This window comes from Xiphophorus maculatus, chromosome 22, assembly GCF_002775205.1.
Source record: "Xiphophorus maculatus strain JP 163 A chromosome 22, X_maculatus-5.0-male, whole genome shotgun sequence".
NCBI classification, from domain to species: domain Eukaryota; kingdom Metazoa; phylum Chordata; class Actinopteri; order Cyprinodontiformes; family Poeciliidae; genus Xiphophorus; species Xiphophorus maculatus.
Window position 1 is genome coordinate 19,179,647 of NC_036464.1, and position 20,072 is coordinate 19,199,718.

Sequence of the window (20,072 nt, forward strand, 5' to 3'; positions counted from 1 at the left end):
GACTTTTCTTTTATCCTCCTTGCCCTCCTCAGCCACTGCATGTGGCCCATCATTACAGCTATACTTAGCCACGCTTATCAGCGATGTCTTTCACTCGGTAAGCCCACAGATGTTTAAAGCCTTGGAATAGCTCCCTACACTCAGAGTGAAACACAGACACAAGGTCTGAAACTGACAGACATTTGAAACAAGTGTGTTCTGCAAAGATTAGGAAATTCCCTTCTAATCATAATAATAAAAAAATTCCACTTAACAGATGGCCAACATTTTACACTGAAACTGTTGCTTGACAAAGTGAAGCGAGGGTTTAGATTTTATATTTACAGTCATCTCTGAAGAGTAAGTTTTCTTTAGGTAATGCATGGTTTTAGAATAAAACATATTCTGTAGGTTAAGTCAATGTAAATGTGTGTTATTCTGTTACATACTTATGAGCTTTATTATTATGTCCAACCTTGCCTCATCTTGCTTTTCTCTTAGAATCAAGCATGATAAGCTCTCTTTTGTTTCTTTAAGTTGGAGGGGAACCCTTAGAGGTTTATATCTTTAAGTTTTATTGTATAATCCTTGAAAGCTTTGCGTCATGTGATATGGTCTTTACATCCACTGGGTCACAAACTGAACTAGAACAAAAGACTGTGGGTTCTGTTATGAGAGAAAGATTGCTGAAAGACTGTTGTGCTTGTTTATCTGAACCCTGCTGAGTCATTCAAAGTCAAAATAGGGGATTTGCTTTAATGTGAAGCATCAGACGGAAATATCAGTGTTGTGATCTGATATGTTATTGAGTGACTCTAGTTCCTGCCATAAACTTAGCGCCGAGAATTTATCTCTTTATTCCTACTAGTATTTGTAGAATGCATGTGTTGATTATAATATATTTGAACAGTTGATGACTGTGCTGCCATAGTTTTGAAGGTATCGCTTGGCTGTGATTTTAAAGCACACAAAGTGCAGCAACATTTGATAATATTCCTGTTGTCAAGGGCAAAAACGAACTTCCTTCCAAATGTTTTCAGCCACGAGCACTTGTGTCATTTTAATATTCAAATAATGTGTTTGCATGTAAAATGAACTACAACTTCAACTTCAACAGTGGTGCCTAATGGATTTTAAGGTTCCATTTTAATTGTACTTTAAACAACAAATAGAAGGTACATCAAAAATGCTACACTTTTTGATACCAACCATTCCACTTGAATAATCTCTGACATAGTAGTTTGTTTTTTTTTTACCCCTCCAGGGGGTCTTTTGTGGGCTCTAGTGTCCCCTACATGACAGTAGACTGATAGGAAACAGGGAAGGAGAGGGAGAAGACATGCAGCAAATATCGTCGGGCCCGGGAGTCGAACCCGCGACGGCCGCGTCGAGGACTCAAGGCCTCCAAATATGGGTCGCGCTATCCCCTACGCCACCACAGCACACCCCTGACATAGTATTTTGATGATAAAATAACTAAATAAAAATGTATTAGTAGGATGGGTCTTGATTCACGCTCGCTCTCCTTCAGCCAGAAACTGTTGGCATCTAAAGAAAAATAGTTGCAGCTGTGAAACGTGTTTGGTATGAAATGTCATCCATAGATTTAGTGGAAAACAAGGAGCCACAGGAAAATGAAACCAAAAGGAAGTTGGCCTAATTGTATTGTATTCTACAGTATTTACTCACACAGGATATGTCTGCTACGGATCTCACACAAAGTACTACTCAGACTGTTATTATTTTTATTGACTTTGCTAAATCTGGTTTTATTGGACACACTGTGTCTTGTAAATATGGGAGAAAAGATAAGGTAGAATAATAAAAAAAAACACAACAAGCAAGAGAACAGTCATTTTTCCTGTGGCACTTGAAGGAGAATATTTTTTTGACAGATTCTGGCATTTTGCATCCTGAGCTAATAACGCAGTCATAGGTTAAGATATAAAATGAAGTACTTTTAAAACATTGGAGTTATGAGTTATAAAACACAAGCCTACAAAAAGTTTCACATAGTGACTACACAACTGCAAAAGAAGATTGTCGTTTAAAGTGCTACGAATAATTACTACTGCCTCATTTCTTCTGATTTTGAACCCTTCAGATTAAGAATTTTTGATGTAAAACCAAGGTCCACCTTAAAAAATATGAATATTGTCTAAAAGTTAAATTTTTCTTACCAGTTATCTCAGAAACTCATATGCTGTATTATGCATCACATAGTGACATATTCCAGTCCTTTGCCTTTTTGCAATTTTGATGATTATGGCTACCAGATAACAAAAACACCAAATTAAGTGTCTCAGAAAAATAGAATGCTGTGAAAAAGATAATTATTGGAAACTCATTATGTGACACCCTAATCAGCTATGAAGTGTGATGCGAAAAGATGAGATAAGATAGAGATAAGAAAGTACCATCATGTCTAAATTCAGAATGGATTTGATAAATCACTCTCTGTACTTATGAGAACATTGATTTAAATGGTTAGGACAAAGGAAAGGAAACATATTAAGTACATGAAACTGTTCCTGAGAACCATACACAATTTCTGATAGGAATTGATTGAACATAAAGCTGCTCTCAGTTTCAGGCTTCAGCCAAAAAGCTCTATGTTAAGCTCAATAAAAGAACTGTTAAATTACAGAGAAGAATCCCTTTGATCGTTTAAATCACACATTTTCCATTTTTTCATTTCTGGGTCCTGCTCATTTTCCGCATGCCATGAAGATCTTGATGTTTTACCGCTGAATGGCCCTGTTTATCATTTAATAACGGGTCACACTTGGCAAAGGCTGTACGGTAAAGTGTCCGTCTCTTCCACACCTAAACGCGAGGAGCTGAACTAATGGTGACATTGGGAGTCTCATGATGATGGCGTTGGGGGAGACTTGACATCTGAGCTGCTAATTAGATTTGCAGAAGGTCTGCCAAGACTTTCAGTTCTCATCATCACACCTTGGGAAGAGCTCAGGGGAGGACTTTTAAGGGATGAGTCAGGGCCGATTATGAAAACTTCTGAACTGCAGTGTGACTCATGCCTATGACCAGGTATAGCTGGAGCTCGACATTTTAAGGCAAAAGTCATACCACGTACACAAAAACAATACAACTTTGCAGTACGACTGTAGTTATGCACATTCAAAACAGCTGATCTCGACTGAGTCGTTTAGTTAAATAAAACTGAGAGATTGAGGCTGGTGTTTAAAGAAACTCAAGTCGAATATGTCACTTTAAATCCTTTTTTTTTTTTAACCTTTATTTTGTGACGGATATAGAAAGTGCTGCTTCAGACTCCTTGCTGTGATTTATGAAGGCAACCGAGATCGCAGACACTACTGAAGACCTTGAAAAGCTGGCACCACTCAAACGACTTCACTGTCTTGGCAGAAAATAGTTGACTGAGCAAAACCACTAAGCCGTCAACCATGAAATGATGAGGGGGGAAATTAAATGTATGCTGAATCTCTGTGAGAAGCACGATAAATAGTCTTTTTTTTATGCTCAGTTGAGTGCTCGGCAGGATCCGACTCCTTTATTACCCCTTTTAGTGGTCTTATGATATCACAAAAAATGTTGTGAATGTTGCCATTTGTTTGGGGGTAACACACTTCTTCTCGGCTTTCTTAAATTTCAGTCTGCAAATAATCAGTTTCGCGTTCTGAATTATGTTGACAAACATTTACTCCGAGACGTTTCCGTCTTGTTGCATGCTAGGGCTTCTCAAAGACACCCTCATCAAATATTAATGCGCTCATGAAAGCTCGGCGCTCTCCGCCCACTCGCTCACCCCTCCGTCACGAGCTTCACGGCTGACGTTACGTTTGTACACATGTGGGGATTGAGGCTGGCAGCAGACAGCTCAGTATCTGAAGTCTCTTCCTTTTTCCTGTGCTCTACTTTTTCAGCTCGGTGCAACATTAGTTTCTAGTTTAGATGCAGAGTGATTAGCTTCCTGTTTAATTTTGTCACAAAATAATTGGACAGGTCATCAGAAGTCCACTGACTCAAGGTAATATCGTCAAACCACAATTTCTGGGATATGTTTTGGGTATTTAGAAAAGTTAAATGGTGTTGTTTTTTTTTCACAAGGTGTTGTTTTACTCTTTGCACAGCTCCATGATAATGAAACCCTGTAATGTATCCCTGACGGAGCAGGTTGCCACACCTTAGCACTTTCTCTCCTCCTCTCTGTTCATTGTGTCCACTGTGGGCTCTCCGTCATTTGATCTACCACCTCTGAATACAACATTACAGAAGCATTTATGCTCTCTCGTTGGGTTTGCAACAGGGCGGCTCCATTCAACTCTGCTTTACTTGGTGCACATTTGTCTAGCATCTTCCCTGTCTCATTCTATTAGCCTGCTCTAATGGCACCCTGATGACCTCCTCCAGGAGAGAGCCATGTCTCACCACTGCCCTGCCCAGACTGGCCTAGTTTCTGCCTTACTGCCTCATTTGGCTTCCTGACAGCATGAGGTTGAATTTCAGTGTGGTTTGGTTTTGATATGAAGTCATTTATGTTGTGTTATATTTGCTATAAATTGTCCCCAGTGTCAGATTAGAGGCTTTGGAATAAAAAAAGCACTTGATTTCCCTGTTTTCATCTTTAAGGTCCCTCTACTGTGGCTTGCTAACACACTCGGGACATAACTTTTGGGAGAAACTAAATTGATAGTCATACACATTCTTAATGCAAAAGGGTTTTAACCTTTGTTGTACTCCACTTATCTTTGTATTTTACTCACCCATCACACTATTTTCTATTATCGTAGCTCCCTAGGGGATGAAATCACTCACCTATTTAAATTTTTTGGGTTATTCATTTTCAGGCCTTGTTTATAGTGTTTTAGGAAGTAATTCTGTGAGTGTGACTGTAAGCTGCAAACTGCTTTACACAGGAAATGACCATTTCAAAGCTGCCAAAATGGGGGAAAAATCCCACTGTTCAGGCTTTCAGTGAGATTATGTAATTGTTCAGATTTCTTTTCTTAAATAGTAATCTGTATAGGTTTAAAATGTGGTGTTGCTTTTTGCTGCTTTCGGTAACTTTGTTTTAACTGTAACTCAAATTAAAACTTTGAGCCATAAAAATAAAAATCTTATTTCAGTTTCACTGTCCATTTAACTAAAATTGAAATTGGATCTTTTCTTGACAGGAAACATCTTATATTCTAAATACTGGCCTTTTCAGGAAAGTGGAGGACATTTACTTAATGCTTCCACTAACTTATATTTGCTGGAGCAAAACAATTAAATGTTTGATTGTGCTTTTCTGTTTTCTTTTGCACTTGTGGGTACTCTATTGCTCCTAAGCAACAGCCTAAACTCAAATATATTTTAGATTACTTCGCTTTTATAGTTGGATATACTCTTGTTTATAACCAGCCAAATTATGAAATTTGATATTTAAAAAAAAATTCCGCCCCTGATGATGGAAAAGTATTTGCCCCTTTGCAGATATCTATTGTTTTATCTTCTTTGTCACCAAATGTTTTGCAGTCAACGCAAATCTGAGTGACAAATACAAAATGATGTTCAAGTTGTGAAGCAGTGAAACATCCCCTGATAATTGCAGCACCCCCACTATGTTTGACTGCCATTGCTCAGTGTCTCCCCATAGGTTGCTGGAGTCACAGAGGCTTGGAAGTGGCTTAGTAACTTTTTCCACACTGATGGATGTCAGAGGCTTTGTTCTTCACTTGTTCTCATTTTTTTGTTTTTAGCTGACAGCATGCTGTGTTGCTTTTCACAGTGTTTTAATTGACTTTACGTTGTTCAACAGGTTCTATATAAGCGATTCCTTGATTCTGTAGGTCAGGCAGTAATCAGGCCTGTGTCTGGCCATTGAAATTGCTAAAAAAAAATTGTGGTTAATTATAGCTTAATGACTTAACAGGAAAAGGGATAATTCTTTTTTTAATAGGCCAGGTGGTTTTGAATTGCTTTTTTCCCTTAATAGATAATTGTCAAACTCCTCTTTGTATTTCCTCAGATTATATTTGCCTGGCAGTAAAATGTGTTTGTTGATCTGAAACTTTAAAGTTTCTGATCAAAAGCAAAAACTGAAGATCTGTGAGGAGGAAATACTTTTTCACATTCCTTCAAGTTTAGTTAAAATTCTTCAGCTTTTCTAAGTTTGACCTCAAGGAGTAATTTTTAGGCGTGCTTATACGGGCCTTATATTGATTGCAATGTTCTTCTAATTTGTGACCGACTGCTTACACAAAAGTTCAAGTGATTGGTCAATAAACAATGTGTTTTAAAAGTAAGATGTTAATTGGGTTTTTCTGCCAAGTTTTTACCCCGACAATATCGAAATCTTGATTTGGACTTCAATTAACGGACACTAAAATAAACATGTTTTATCAACACTGAGATTCACACAACAACCAGCTTAATAATTTTAACCATAGCATTTGATTGTTCTGCAGCGTGCTGCTTGTTCTTTTAATGAAGATAAAATGGCAACATCTGCACACATCTGACAAGTAAGATGTGGAGGACACGCTCCAGAAACGTCATTAATATACATTTTTTACAGTTTGAATAATAATAAAAAATACAAGAAAGATGTTTGTGTGCATACAGCTCATCTGAAACTTCACCGGGAGCTAGCAGTCACACGTAGAGATGAGTTGACTATCTGGAGGGAGAAACAGCAAGAATAGGGATTTGCTGTGTCTTGTGCAACACCTTCATTCATGCGTAGCTCCAATGACCCAATAAATCATGGCCCTCAGGCTTTTGCATCCCATCTGCATCCATCCTGAGCATCCACGGTTTGTGAGAATGTGCAGATCAATTGTGAAAGCGCTCCCTAAAGGGAAGTACGCCACTATGCTGTTGCAGGTCTGAGTTTCTGGCTTTTTTGCTCTTTTGCCACGTATCTTAGCTGCCAGCTGTCTGCTGAGTAGAAAATGAAATGAGGCCAAAATTCTTACTGTCAGACAAAAATAAAGCTGCTTTCCTGGTATACCTGCGAGTAAGAAGAGATGTCATCTCACCTTACGGTTCATTTCACAAACTGTGCTCGCTGCTGAGATGCTGAGCTTCAGGTTTTGCAGGAGACCTCTCTGAGGGAAACGACTGTCCAGAGTCTTGTCTCTCTGCTTCTCACTAGCACTCTACTTTAAAATATCTTTTTGTCCATACCTTCTTCTTTTTCTCTTTTCACTGAGTTGATGGTGCATGTCTTTCTAGTTTACCTTGAAAGAGAAGCTCTGTTCAAAGAATATAAGGAATGCAAGTTTTGTGTTGCTGTTGATCTTTCCCACGTCACTGGTAAATTCTTTAAGGATGTTGTTTTCCATTTTTATGGTTTTCAGCATGGAATTGCATTTTGTTGTTTTTTTATTACTTTTTCTGATATGAAAGGGAACTGTATCTCATAAGGTTTTGTCCTACCATCCCTGCATCAGTTCCAGCTCATCTATGTGAACCACCATTTACACAAATGAGGTGCAAAATAAACTGACCCAGATCTTAGTTGTAATGTGCTTTACTTTTGAAATGTATTACAGAGATAGTCTTTGCTGTTGTGGCAGTGCTTTTTCCTTGTATCCTTGTATTTTCTGACTTGATGTTGTAAACATGGGTGTTATGCAGGCAAAATAATTGGTTTTAGTAAATCTCTAGGACGTTTTTATTCAGGGGGAGGGGCAGAAGGGCAGAGAGCTGTGCTGAGTCTATGAGGGTTAGACAGATGGCCTGTTCTGTTTACTCCTTTATATTTCAGTCAGTTATGATCTTGTTTATTTGGTTGCCAATGGACACTGATGACATTTTTGTATCACTTTTGGAATAGGGCATATCTTCTCAAAGCACATAAAAATAAGGGAATAAGGGTGAAGTTATAACTTAGGAGTAGTCTGAAACAGTTTGGAGGTGTTTTTGTTCAGAACCTTTGGATACTGATAGAAGTCAACTTGCTTCGCTAAAATTCACTTTTAAAAACATTATTGTTAATACTCTGCCTTTGGAAATTTGAAGAGTATTGTTTTTTAGTATTAAATTATTATGGTATTTTAACTTCAAATAAAAATACCACAGTTTCATAGTGTTGAAATATTTACACAAACTATTACAGGAGCACAACAATCACTCCCATCTTTTCTAAAACATTGATATATCAATTTGTTTGCTTTGATGCAGAGACTTGAGCAAAAATGTAGAATGAACACCTGCAGAAAATAGCAGTAATTGGAAGTGGTTATTGCACAAAATAATATCCAGAAATGCACATAGGCTAGACGACTGCTTTTCTATTCTAGGTCAGTGATTATCACTTGAGTAAAACTACATTGTGACTCAGAATGAAGCTGCTGTATGAATATTTGAAAAAGGTTAAAGTATGAAAGTATAAGCACTAAATAAAAGCACCAGCACCATAATATTTATTTCAGTATTATTATTATATTTATGGGTGGAAGTAGCGATGACCCTGATAAATGAGTGTTTACCACAGCAATGTGTGCAACAGTGCTCTGCTGCTCTGGATCTGAATGAAACTTGAAAGGTTCTGGGGCCACTGATAGTTGTGAAAGCCCCCAATCTTCCCATTAAACACAGACCTAGTCACTAACCTCTCCTCAGGGGCAAAGAGGCTTTAGTAACCCAGTCTATCCATGTTGACCTGATTTGGTTTGTGTAAGTGTGTGTTTTTGTGTTTATACCCCATGAGTGTGTGCATGAAACAGATTAGGATGGTGGGTGAGTGGGTCTCTTTGACTGCCGACACGTGTGTCTCTCAGTGAAGATGTAGGGCACTGGGAGTTATGTTTTTTTTTTCCAGAGTAAGAGACCCACATTGCTCTGCACATCCATCCCCCATCCCCCATCGTTTTAAAAATCTGATTGAGTCATTTCTTCAGCAACTTAAGTTTTTTTCCAAGAGATTTACTCCGAAAGGATTAACTGCTTGCCTCTCTGTGAACATCCACCAACAATAGGTTATTTTTCTGGTGTAGGCAAACAGCTCTTAGTGCACATTTTACAGTCACTGCTTTGGCCAGTCATGCAGATGGTTTACTTTCTGCTAACCAAAGCAGCCATCTGGAGATGAGCAACTTTTTAATTCACAATATTCCAGGACTGGCCAGATGGATGAAACATGCAGGTGCACAGTGAACACATGTACACTTGTCACATGGTTGATTGGAAATGAACGAGTCTAAATGAGTTTGAGGAAACAGCCTTGTGTTTTCCCTTCGTTGGCTTCACATAATGCAGATCCTCCATTTGCTATTCACAGCATCCTGGCCGTCATCCCAGCATCCCCTTGTCTCTCAGGGACGCTGTATCTGTTTCCCCCAATTTGTTACTTAGCCAGGTCTTATAGCTGCAAATGTGCCAAAACCTAGGCACAACTACAGGTTGCATCAGTCTGAAATAATAGTATTCATAATACTAATATTAATAATCATCATAATGAAAAGGAAAAGTAATTCATATCTTTTCTGTCCCTGCAATAACTGGAGCACCAAGTCATTTGTCAGCTTGGCAGTAATCAGATGAGACAGTTTTTTTTCCACCCATCTGCTTTGAATACTGTTGATTTGTATTCATAATGCTGTTTATGGTGTCATTAGATTTACTTATTAGTTATTAGGAGACAACGGAGAAGTAAAAGATTAATGGTATGTTTTTTTTCATGTTTTTTTTTTGTTGAAAATAATGAAATGAGAACGGATCAATAAATCTGCAAATTTACAAAAAGAATCTGCTCATATATTTGAAATGTATTTTTTTCACCAGTTATGATATTGCAATGCATATTTTGTTATTTACAAGTTCAATGGTTTTTGGGCTGTAATGTTCTCTTCCATCTTAAAAATAGTTAAAAATGTGATCAGCAGCAACAGCGAAACATTGAATCTGATGATGAAATGCCCTCAGCGTCTGGCCCTCAATATCTGATTGGACAATAAACAGAGAGTTTCTATACTGATACTGATGTTGGATTGAAATGGTTTGATTTCTTCTAGAAGAAAAAAACAAAAAACTGTGAAACTACTTGTCAGTATGCTGTGTCACTCTAAATTTTTTTTCTGCTCTCTTCACAGATATGCATATTCATAAATTCTTAAGTGCCTTCTTCAAAATCTAATGGAAGAAAAATCATTAACTGGGCCTGCTATGGTGTCCAGATTGCCAAAGTTTGGTGGGCGCCCCACAGGTGGTGGGAATAGTCCTGTGTGCAATGGTACCACACAGTCACCTACATCTATGCAGGATGGCAAGACTAATTCACATGGAACACGCTCAAATGGTCTGATCCGGCCCGCTCCACCTTACCTGAAATGGAAGAAAGATGATGGTATGAACTCTTCTAGCCCCAGCACACTTATGATTCCATGGGATAGAAATGAAGAGAAGGCACAATACCATGTGCCCTCATTACCTGAGGTGAAAAGTAGCTCTCAATCAACACCTAAGATGCGTAGGTCAGGTACTTTGATGGTGGCTACCTCCAGCCCAAAAACGGTTCCCAAACAACTGACAAAGACAAACCCCAAAGTGACAAAAGTTGGTCAAAACCAACTGAATGGGCTTTCTAAAGTAACCTATTGTACATCTGGCATTCCTGCTCGAACTGGGTCGGAGTCACGCCTTGTGCGGCCAATGTTAGGCACTAACTCTCCAAGAAGCAATTCTCAGGATAGCCTATCACAATCCAGAGAGAACCGAAAGATCTTGACGTTGGACCACATGGTGCGTTCAAACAGCTTCACTCACTTCAAACAGATTCCCTCCCCCAACTGTGAGCCGATGACACGGTCCTTCTCCTTTAATCGGGCTGTGGAGTTAGCCAAACCCCTGGCCAACACCCAACTTCGGCCTCCTCGCAGTAGTTTCCTCAAGCCACCACGGGTCAGCAACGGAAGATTGTGTTTAGCACTAAGCAGTAACCTTGGAGATTCAGGTTTTCAGTACAGCAAAAGCCTTCCAACTGACTCACCGTTGCCTAACCCATCTTACCTTGCCATGCCCACCACTCCACAAGGTTTGAGGAAACCTCAGCTTCCTAATTCTGTTTTGACAAAGTCACTGACAAACAGTGTCGGATCTTTAGGTTACAGATCGGGTTCAACCACACAGGGCAAACAACAGACATCTCTGTTTCCAGATCAGCCCAAAGAGGGTGTTAGATCTTCAAATGGTGTGGTTGACTCTGGTGGACTTCTGAGGATATCTAAAGGGTCTGAGCCAACCGATGAAGATGGGAAAGTAGATTCATCCAGTTACAGTGGTGGAAGCTCTGGAGTTGAAAATGGCACTCATGACCAGAGCTCTGTTCAGATGGCTACCGAAACCCTGGAGGACATGTCCTTATCTTCTGCCTCATCACTGGAAAGAGGTGACACCAGTGAAGAGAATCTAGATGATTGTGACTCTGCAGGAGATGTTTTTAGTGATGGAGACATTCCTGCCAGCACTACTCAAACCATCTTGCAGAGGTCTTCCAATGACAACATAAGCTGGGAGCCTGTAGATCTGACAGGTACAATACAAACCAAGAAAATGATTTAGTTTTCTTTTTATTTGACATGACGTATTGCCTACGTTTATTTGCTTTTTATAGAAAATAAAGAGGAAAGCCCGATGCAGAAATCGCAAGAATCTACGCAGGATTCGTTGGTGTTGTCTCCTGCGCAGAGTGATGCTCCTCAGGGTTCATCAGTGGAGCTGTCTCCCTCCAATAGCTCTGGTGGGACCTATATGTGGGATGAAGAGGGTCTTGAGCCTCTTGGGGAGCTCAAGTCTCCACTAGCAAGTTTTGAGGATTCGGAGATCAACAGCATGGTGAGGCCCATAATTCCAATTGTATTGATTTTAATATTGTGTAGACTTTTTAGATCTTTAATAATTAATTTTGACTCTTATGTCATTAACAGTTATTTAAAAAAAAAAAAAGATTTCCTTCTGCATTTGCATTTCCTATCCTCAAGCAAAAACAGTTTCTGAGGACAAACTTTTATTTTTTAGAAAAGCTGTTTGTGGTGTATATGTGCTGACTAGAAGTCTTGATGTGATCAACTTTGCCTCTCTGTGTTAGAAACATCAACAGTGGATTGGCTTTTATGGATTTTTCTAACATCTGTCTCCTTTTGGCCAGACTCTGTTTTCATTAAACTTCAAATGTGCGTTTCAAAAGAGGAAAAGACGAACGGTGTCTGAGAATGCCCAAGCAAAAAATGTTTGGGGAGAATTAGAATCCTTGCAGTGCTTTAGAAAATATATGGTTTTGCTATTTAATTAATGTCAGCTTATTCACACCTACTTGTACTGGTACATGTTAGGACAGGACAAAGCACTTTCAATGAAAATATATATTGTTTACAGTATGTTCTTTTGACCAACAAATGGCACAACAAATAACATTAGAATAACAAAACTTCTTTACAAAAAATAATTTTTGGTTAAACCATGTTTAGTTATCATTCTGTGAAGTTACTAGAGGTGGGTAGAGTAGCCAGAAATTGTAAAAATAAATATCACTCAAGTAGTAGTGAATTTGTATGATGTAGTAGAGCTACTCCTAGAAATACTTTTCAAAAAGTTACTCAAGTAAATGTAACTAGTTACACTCTTCAAATGGTGTGGTTTTTTTTTACTCTAGAAAAGAAGGCGAAAGGAAATTTTAAGTTTGTATAATTTAGTTTAATCTTTTGTGCACTAAAATTGCAAAGACTTGAATATAAAACCTGATAGAATATGAATTTACTTTAACATGTGTTCCACTCTGTAAACTTACGTAAATACCATAATCTTCACATCCAAGTATTTAAATTAATCCATAGAGTCTTGAATTTCCAAGGTCTGTAGAATCATTTTCCAATTCAGCATGAAAGTTCGGTTTTCATTAGTCGGTTATGCATTAATTATGTATTGCATTTATATTTCACATCTTAAACCTTTTTCAGTAATACCGTTTTACTGTGCAGAAGTCTATTAATCCATTTAGAGGTAATTTACATCAATTATGTAAAAAGTAATGGGGCAAAAAAATAGCAAAGAAGAGCAAATTGGCATGATTCTCTGCTGCAGGTTTTCACTGGTGTTTTGATGCCAAGGCCTCTCGCTCTCTTGGAAGCTAACACTAATCTGCTTTTCTGGCCTTACTTTTTCTCTCTGTATCCCCGTACCAGGGTATCTGATCTTGGTAATGAATAAAGAGCTTTAAAAATAAGCTGGAATTTAAATTATGTAATAAGCTTTGGGGCGTTAAATATGTTCATATTATGATTTTGAAAGAACTCCTCTGGACAAATAGCGGAGTTTATCTCAAAACAATGGACTTATAGTAACTGGAAAAACCACAAGGGTACAATGTGTTTGAAACGTTTTCATGAACTGTCTGTTTTTGCTTAATTTTGTCATTAGTGCAAGCACACATGGGTTTGGCATGTGTTTACGATTAAGCAGTTACGCAGCATGTCATAAGAAGTCGGTGTGTTCTTTTGTGGTAGATCTGTTGAAGTGTGTTCATATCTTGGGGTGAAACAAAGAGCTTCTTTGCTGTCCAAGCATTATGAAGAGTTTCTAAGACAACAACTGCTGTATTTTGCCATCTTGAACTCTAAACTAATCTAATCTCTCTAGATAAAACTATACAGCACAAATGTTTTCATAATGTCACAATTAAGGCATTAGTAGGCACTTAGTAGAGGGCTTTAATTGGACTATAAAAAGCACATTATACTGATTACATCATTCAGAAGAACTGCAGCGTTGGAAAAGAACTGTATGTTTAAATGTGAGCAATCAAAGCTAAAAAAAGAAGAAACCTGCTGGAAAGCAGATATTTACATACGCTGTACAAAAACAACATTTTCCTCAACATGTCTCTCTTCTCACTTCTGTCTTATGTTGACCAGTATAAGTGACCAAAATAAAATATTAAGAAAAAAAAATATTTACATTTTATAAATGCACACTCTTCATGAGAGTGATATAATTGGGAGAGGTTTGTACAACCTCTTTAGCTCTGGTCACAGATTTTCATTTGACTTGAGGTCAGAGCTTTGTGACATCTTTGGCAAAACATTGACTGTTTTCCTTACACCAGTTGGTGAAGTGCACCAGTCCCTCGTGCAGCAAAGACGAAACATGACGCTGCTACCTTTGTACTTCACATTAAGGTAGGCTTTTTTAGCCTTGCAAGCACTCCCCATTTTCCTCTAAGTGAAACAATGGTCATAATTGCTGAAACACTTAAATTGGAGGGTTTTTTTTTTTTTTTTTTTTTTTAACACATTGTGCGTAAACATCTAGTTTTAGTCATAATTTAAACTAGATTCAATTATGAATGTGAGACAATAAGTCTCACATTGAGCTGACTATATAGGCCATTCCCACATCAGTGGTAATGTTCATTTTCCACCCTTTGGTGGAGCCATGTGATCTAACATCCAATAAATCAGTGGAGAACTCATTTAAAGCACTAATGTGCTTTTGGTAGCTTCCTTCCCTTTTGAGTGAAGAAGGCACACAGTCCTCACTTTGGGGTATTGAAGGTCTGATGAGTGAGTGGAAGCTTAGAGGTGAAAAGAAGTAAAGGGAAAAAAAGGGCAGAAGCAGAAAGAGAGCAGATGTAGAGGCTGATTGCTGATGTGTGAAGATTGGTTCTATGGGGAATCTGCCTGTGAGATATTTAACCAAGCTATTTGATTAGAGGAAATGAATCCACTTACTGTAATTGGATGCACTGAGCTCCTCTTATCCCCACCCTTTTTGCCATTTCCTCTCCATCTGTTTGAATATAACCCCTCATCATTCCCTTGTTCTCTTGAGTAAATAGTTGCTTGCAATGAGCTAAAGAAAGCAGCAAATACCACTCTGTACCAAACCAGTGTTTGTGTCACAAACAAGCCTTGACTCTTGAAGATTCAAGAAACATGACATTATGGTTTAATAACTTGTTTGAGGTGAATGCATTTACAAATGCATCTTTTACCAGATTTTTGCTTCATACTTACAACTCAGAAAATATCTTGGTAAAAGGAGGAGCAGGTTGAATTGCTGGTAAATAACATTTATATGTTTGAAAAATTGTTTCTCTAGCTTATTTCTTGCAACACAGACTGAGTCAAAGATAAACCTCATTTTTGCTGCGGTCGCGTAGCCAAACTGCAGTGGCTTGCTCAACCCACTTGGAGGCACTGTGCATCCTTTAAACAAAATATGACCGTGCTTCAAAGCTTTTCTGTTTTCCGGTTTGTGTCTGCCATCCCTTTTTTTGTGTTGATTTGTGGCCGTATCTGCATTCATATAGCTTTTTGCAAAATTAAGGAGTGGGCTACCAGAGCTCATAATGAGATTCCCATGATGTGCCATGCACAGGAGCACAATACCAGCCTTGCAAAGTAGAAGCTGAAACTGAAAGCTACATCTCACAATTTCTGAGTGTTTTTTTTTCCTACCCTCAGCTCAGCATATCAAGCCTGGACAGATATTAAAGTTAAGCTTTTAAGATATATTTTAATGTAGTGAGATTTCTAGTTTTGATTTGAAAGATATCAGAGGTAAACAAGGTAAGAACAAAAAAGTAATATACCAGTAGATGCAAAAGATGCCTTGAACGATTAATCTTTTACTGGCCATTGCAGATTTTCTGTTTTCTTTAAGATCTGACCTGCTGATTCAGAATTTTTCTAACTAAAAATTAACATCAAATAAAAAAAACAGAGCTGCAGGTTCTTTATCAGAGAGAGTAGCTTTGAATTACATCTGGAATTACAAGATTATCCCCATTTGTTCATCTTTACATGTGTCCATCAAATTTAATATAACTGATTTTTACCACCATTTTTATCAGCTACCAAAAGAGTTCACAACAGTAAATTATTTTACTTGATCCCTTTCAAGACTGAAAATACGGGGAGTTTTATGTTTGGTGAATTCTGCATGAACTGAAACAAATTAAATAAAATGAAATACAAAACAAACTATCCAACCTGCAGATTAGCAATCAGACCCCATTAAAAGAAAATATGGAAATATTTTGGTGCATTTGCAATATTTTCTGCTGTTTATTTACTTCTGGTTTCAAAGTTAATGATTTTCCTATTATTGTATCGTAATACATTGTAATATTTGTATTTAAAGATGTCACTCATTTTCTACCATTCTGCCACCATCTTAGTTTTGTTTTGCCTTCAAATATATTTTGTTTGCCTGGGAATGTATTTTCTCTGCCTTTTTCATCTTTTCTACCCTTCTAACAACTGGCTAGAACCAAACAAACAAAAGACATACTTTGGTTGTATAATACTCCGGCTTCCTTCTATGCCTTTTCTCAAAGCTTCAGAAATGCTCGAGCTTCGTCTTATGCCTATTTTGTTTTTCCTAACATTGGGCTTTTGTAGTCCCAGGTTGAGACATGTTAAGTCATTGGTGTTTAAATGAATTAAGTTCTTAAGTCTTTTTGTCCACAGAATGCTCAATCCTTTATTGAACTTGCTTCCAGAGCGCGAGCTTCACTATTTCACTGGTGAGGCTTGGAGCTCGTCTGCCTCTGTTTGTTTTGTTAAATGACAGAAGCAGCTATTTGAGAGAAACTTTGGTGCTTTTATGTTCCTCCGCCGTTCATCACCACCACAATGTTTCTTTAAATGGCCATTTCTTGGCCTAATGTTAGGAAGCAGATTGGCAATAACAACAGATTGCAAAGACGAACACAAAACCACTTTTCACAATCAAAACCAAGTGGTTTAAATTAAATCAATATGTATTGACTGTAAATTTCACTGTCATTGCTGTGACTGGCCATAATGGTTTGCCGAGAGTGTTCACTCAAGCTTTACCTTGCTGCAAAATATTGTTTTGGGGAAAATAAACGTAACATGATTACTTTCGATGATGGATGTACACCAGCCAGCCGCAGTCATAGACATATAACCGCTAATAGGGGAGGTTTATAGCCGTCATATTGCTACAGTGTCATGGTCAATCAAATCAGTTCCACAAGTAACTCAGTGAATTAATTTGGTTTGATACACACATTAATAAGCATTACTTAATAAATGATCATTTGCTTACGACATTTTATTCGAAATGTGAAAGATATAATAATTTATTCCAAATAAATCTATTTGTTAACCATTTACTTCTGTTGACAACTGAATTTAATTTCCATGAATATCAGAAAAAAATATGCTATAGCCTCCACATTAATGGAGAAGACTGTTGACATCCATCACAGTCGTTGGAACTCTCCACAAATAGTGTAATCCACACAAGGTTATTGCTTGTCAAATACAGGCTTATATTGTAAAGTTGAATGGAAGGAAAACATTTGGCAATAAACCATTCATAAGCAGCAAGAATAACTGAAATCTTGAGAGAGTTGTTAAGAAATTTTTTCTTTTTTTAAGATTCACAAAGTGTGGACTGTGGCCGGAGTCTGTGTTTAAGAGCCGCAACACCTTGTGACGACATTAGAGATCTGGCCCCTTTTCTAGATAAAATTAAGTTTTGCATTTCTTTTTGAATTCAAGACTTCAGCACCTGGAGGGATAAGCTAAGATGTACGGAAATTAAGTTGGTTTAGGTCTGGTTTGAAGTTTCCATAGATCATTGGTGCTTTGTTGTATTAAGGTTCACACAGACAAAAGTACAAATACCTGCTTTTATCATCATAGCTAAATGACCAGGAAATTATTAACCACGACGAGCAAAATTATATCAAAGAAATTATAGCACTATTGGCATGTTTGCACTTTTATAATTGAAATACTGAAGTAAAATTACATCAGGATAATATTCTAGTAAACTGAGATGGACCTCTACACGAGAAACTTTCGCACTTTACCGACCGCTGACTTAGTGTCTTTTCTCTAAATCTGTTTGCAAAGAAGCGAAAGCTACAAATGACATGCCTGTGTTTTAAATTACATTCTATAGCTGGAGATGTATTTTAATACACTATTTTGATACATACAGAGGGGGGAGCTGGGAAAAAAAAAATGGAAGCCTATACTAGCATTTTCACATAGCGTAGCTATTACTGAAATTGTAACCATTTGGGCACATCATTACGCCGTATTTCTTTCTCCCTTCTATCTTATTCAACATGCAGCAGTCTCATTACATTTCATGCCTGCTATTCTTCTGTATGTAGTATTTCCAGCATCGTTGTCCCCTTTTGTCAGTGTTGCTGATTTTTGGCAAGGCTTGTGTGCCTGACATCAACTTGAATACAAGTTAAAATCACTTTCAGATTACAGCCAAATATAACGTGACTGGGAGATGAAAACATGGATTTATCTACTACGTTTAAATGTCGTCTGTCATTTGTCATACAATTTTAAAGTGTTCTTGTTCCATATATTATACATGAATAAAACTGCACTCAGTTTTTTATGGTTAGCATACATGTTGGACAACAACTATCACAAATAAAATCATCTTGGAGCGATGAAACAACGTGTAAACAGCTCAGACACCTCGATTGTTTGCTGTGCCTCTTAACAGCTTCCCGTTCTGGCACATTTCATTTTGTTATCTAAAGGTCAGTCTGTTCCTGACTAAAATTGTGTTTTTATCACAGCAGTACATATGTGGCGGTTCAGTACACAACACAACATATATACAGTGTTTTCACTGTGCCACAACAGCGTCTTGTTATTCTGTCAGCAAAACAAAAGAAAATGTGAAAGATAGATAAATCACGGAAAAAACACACAGCTGAATCAATGGTTTTCTAACTCTATTTTATTCCTTGCTGCAGCTGCCATCATTCATTTAACAGTTTGGCACAGTGTGCTTCCTCTGCATCGCCTGTGTCTGTCCCTGAATGTTTGCCTGTGCGCTGCAGAAAGAAATGTGATTTAAAAAAAACAAAAAAAATACTCCCAATATCCAAATGCTGGATGCAATATCCAGATTATCATCTAAGTGTCTGATATTCTTTATGTCTATACTTGCCTGAGCCTTGTTTGTATTATTTTTTTCACCTCTGGCAAACTCATGGATTGCCAGTGATCAGCGATTCAGGCTACATTTTGAAATTGCGTAGATAAGTAACAGTAACTGTTACATCTATTAAAATAAATACAATATACTGAGATGCAACTTTCCCCCCTATAATGAACAGCTATTGTTTCGTTGTTTATAACCCTCCAGGCCTCGAAGGCCAGTGTCCTACAACTTTTAGATGCGTCTCTGCTTCAACACACCTGAGTCAAATAACAAGGTCATTAGCAGGACTCTGGAGAACTTGACTGCCTTCTAAGGAGGAGATTCAGCCATTCGCATCAGGTGTGTTGGACCAGGAACTTATCTAAAAGTTGCAGTCAACTGACCCCTGAGGCCTGGATCTGAGGAAATCTGATCTATAATATCAATTCTTTGTCTCTGAACACTTTGTTCTAGTTTGACCTTTGCTTTGTACTATTGCTGCTCTCGTTCTTATGCAATTTGGACAAAATGTGCTAATCAGAGAAAACTGTCTAGCTTCTAGCGTTGCTAATAAATTGTAGCGACTTTTACATCATTGTGGATTAGGGTGAGGATGTGTCACACCCACAATTGATTTCCTGCTTGTGTGCGCCCACCCACGGTTACGTTCAGGATTCCTACACATTTTTCATTAAAGAAATCTATCTTTTTTTGACTGTAATATCTTGATTTTTTTTACAATAATTCTGGAAGAAGTAATCACTTCGAATATGCTTGAATAACAGCTGAGTGTTATTATTTTTTAGGTTTCACAATAATGATAAGAATGAATAATGAAGGGAGCCTGATGCTGAAATGAGGTTCTGATTTCCAAAATTGAATCAGTTTAAAAGTTTTTACTGTTGGGCTCGTCAAATAAGGATTTGGTTCTTTTCATCTCCTCCTTTTCTAAATTAATAGTATATAAACTAGCATATTATCACCCCCTATGATATACATAGTTTTAACTATGCATATCTGAGTGGAATGGGGTTTTTCATATGTGCTAAAAAAATAGTTTGACTGAGAATCTGTGCTTCTCTGTGAGGTACAATCTGGTCGTGGACGCAAACACAGAAAGGTATGCCAAGACCTTAAATCAAGTGCGATGGAGCAGGAAAATACCTTTTGCATTAAAGAAAATGGATCTG

At 37.7% G+C, this 20,072-nt stretch overlaps 1 protein-coding gene across 2 annotated transcripts in view; it reads left to right on the plus strand.

Annotated features, from left to right (window-relative positions):
• The window catches only part of ccser2 (coiled-coil serine rich protein 2), a 57,819-nt gene that overhangs the window by 1,932 nt on the left and 35,815 nt on the right, over positions 1 to 20,072 (plus strand). For both annotated transcript variants that reach the window (XM_014470679.2, XM_023327575.1), the window contains exons 2-3: positions 10,044 to 11,482; positions 11,564 to 11,784. In XM_014470679.2, coding sequence (XP_014326165.1) covers positions 10,087 to 11,482; positions 11,564 to 11,784 — 1,617 coding nt within the window. In that variant the 5' untranslated portion in view covers positions 10,044 to 10,086. The remainder of the gene's footprint in view (positions 1 to 10,043; positions 11,483 to 11,563; positions 11,785 to 20,072) is intronic.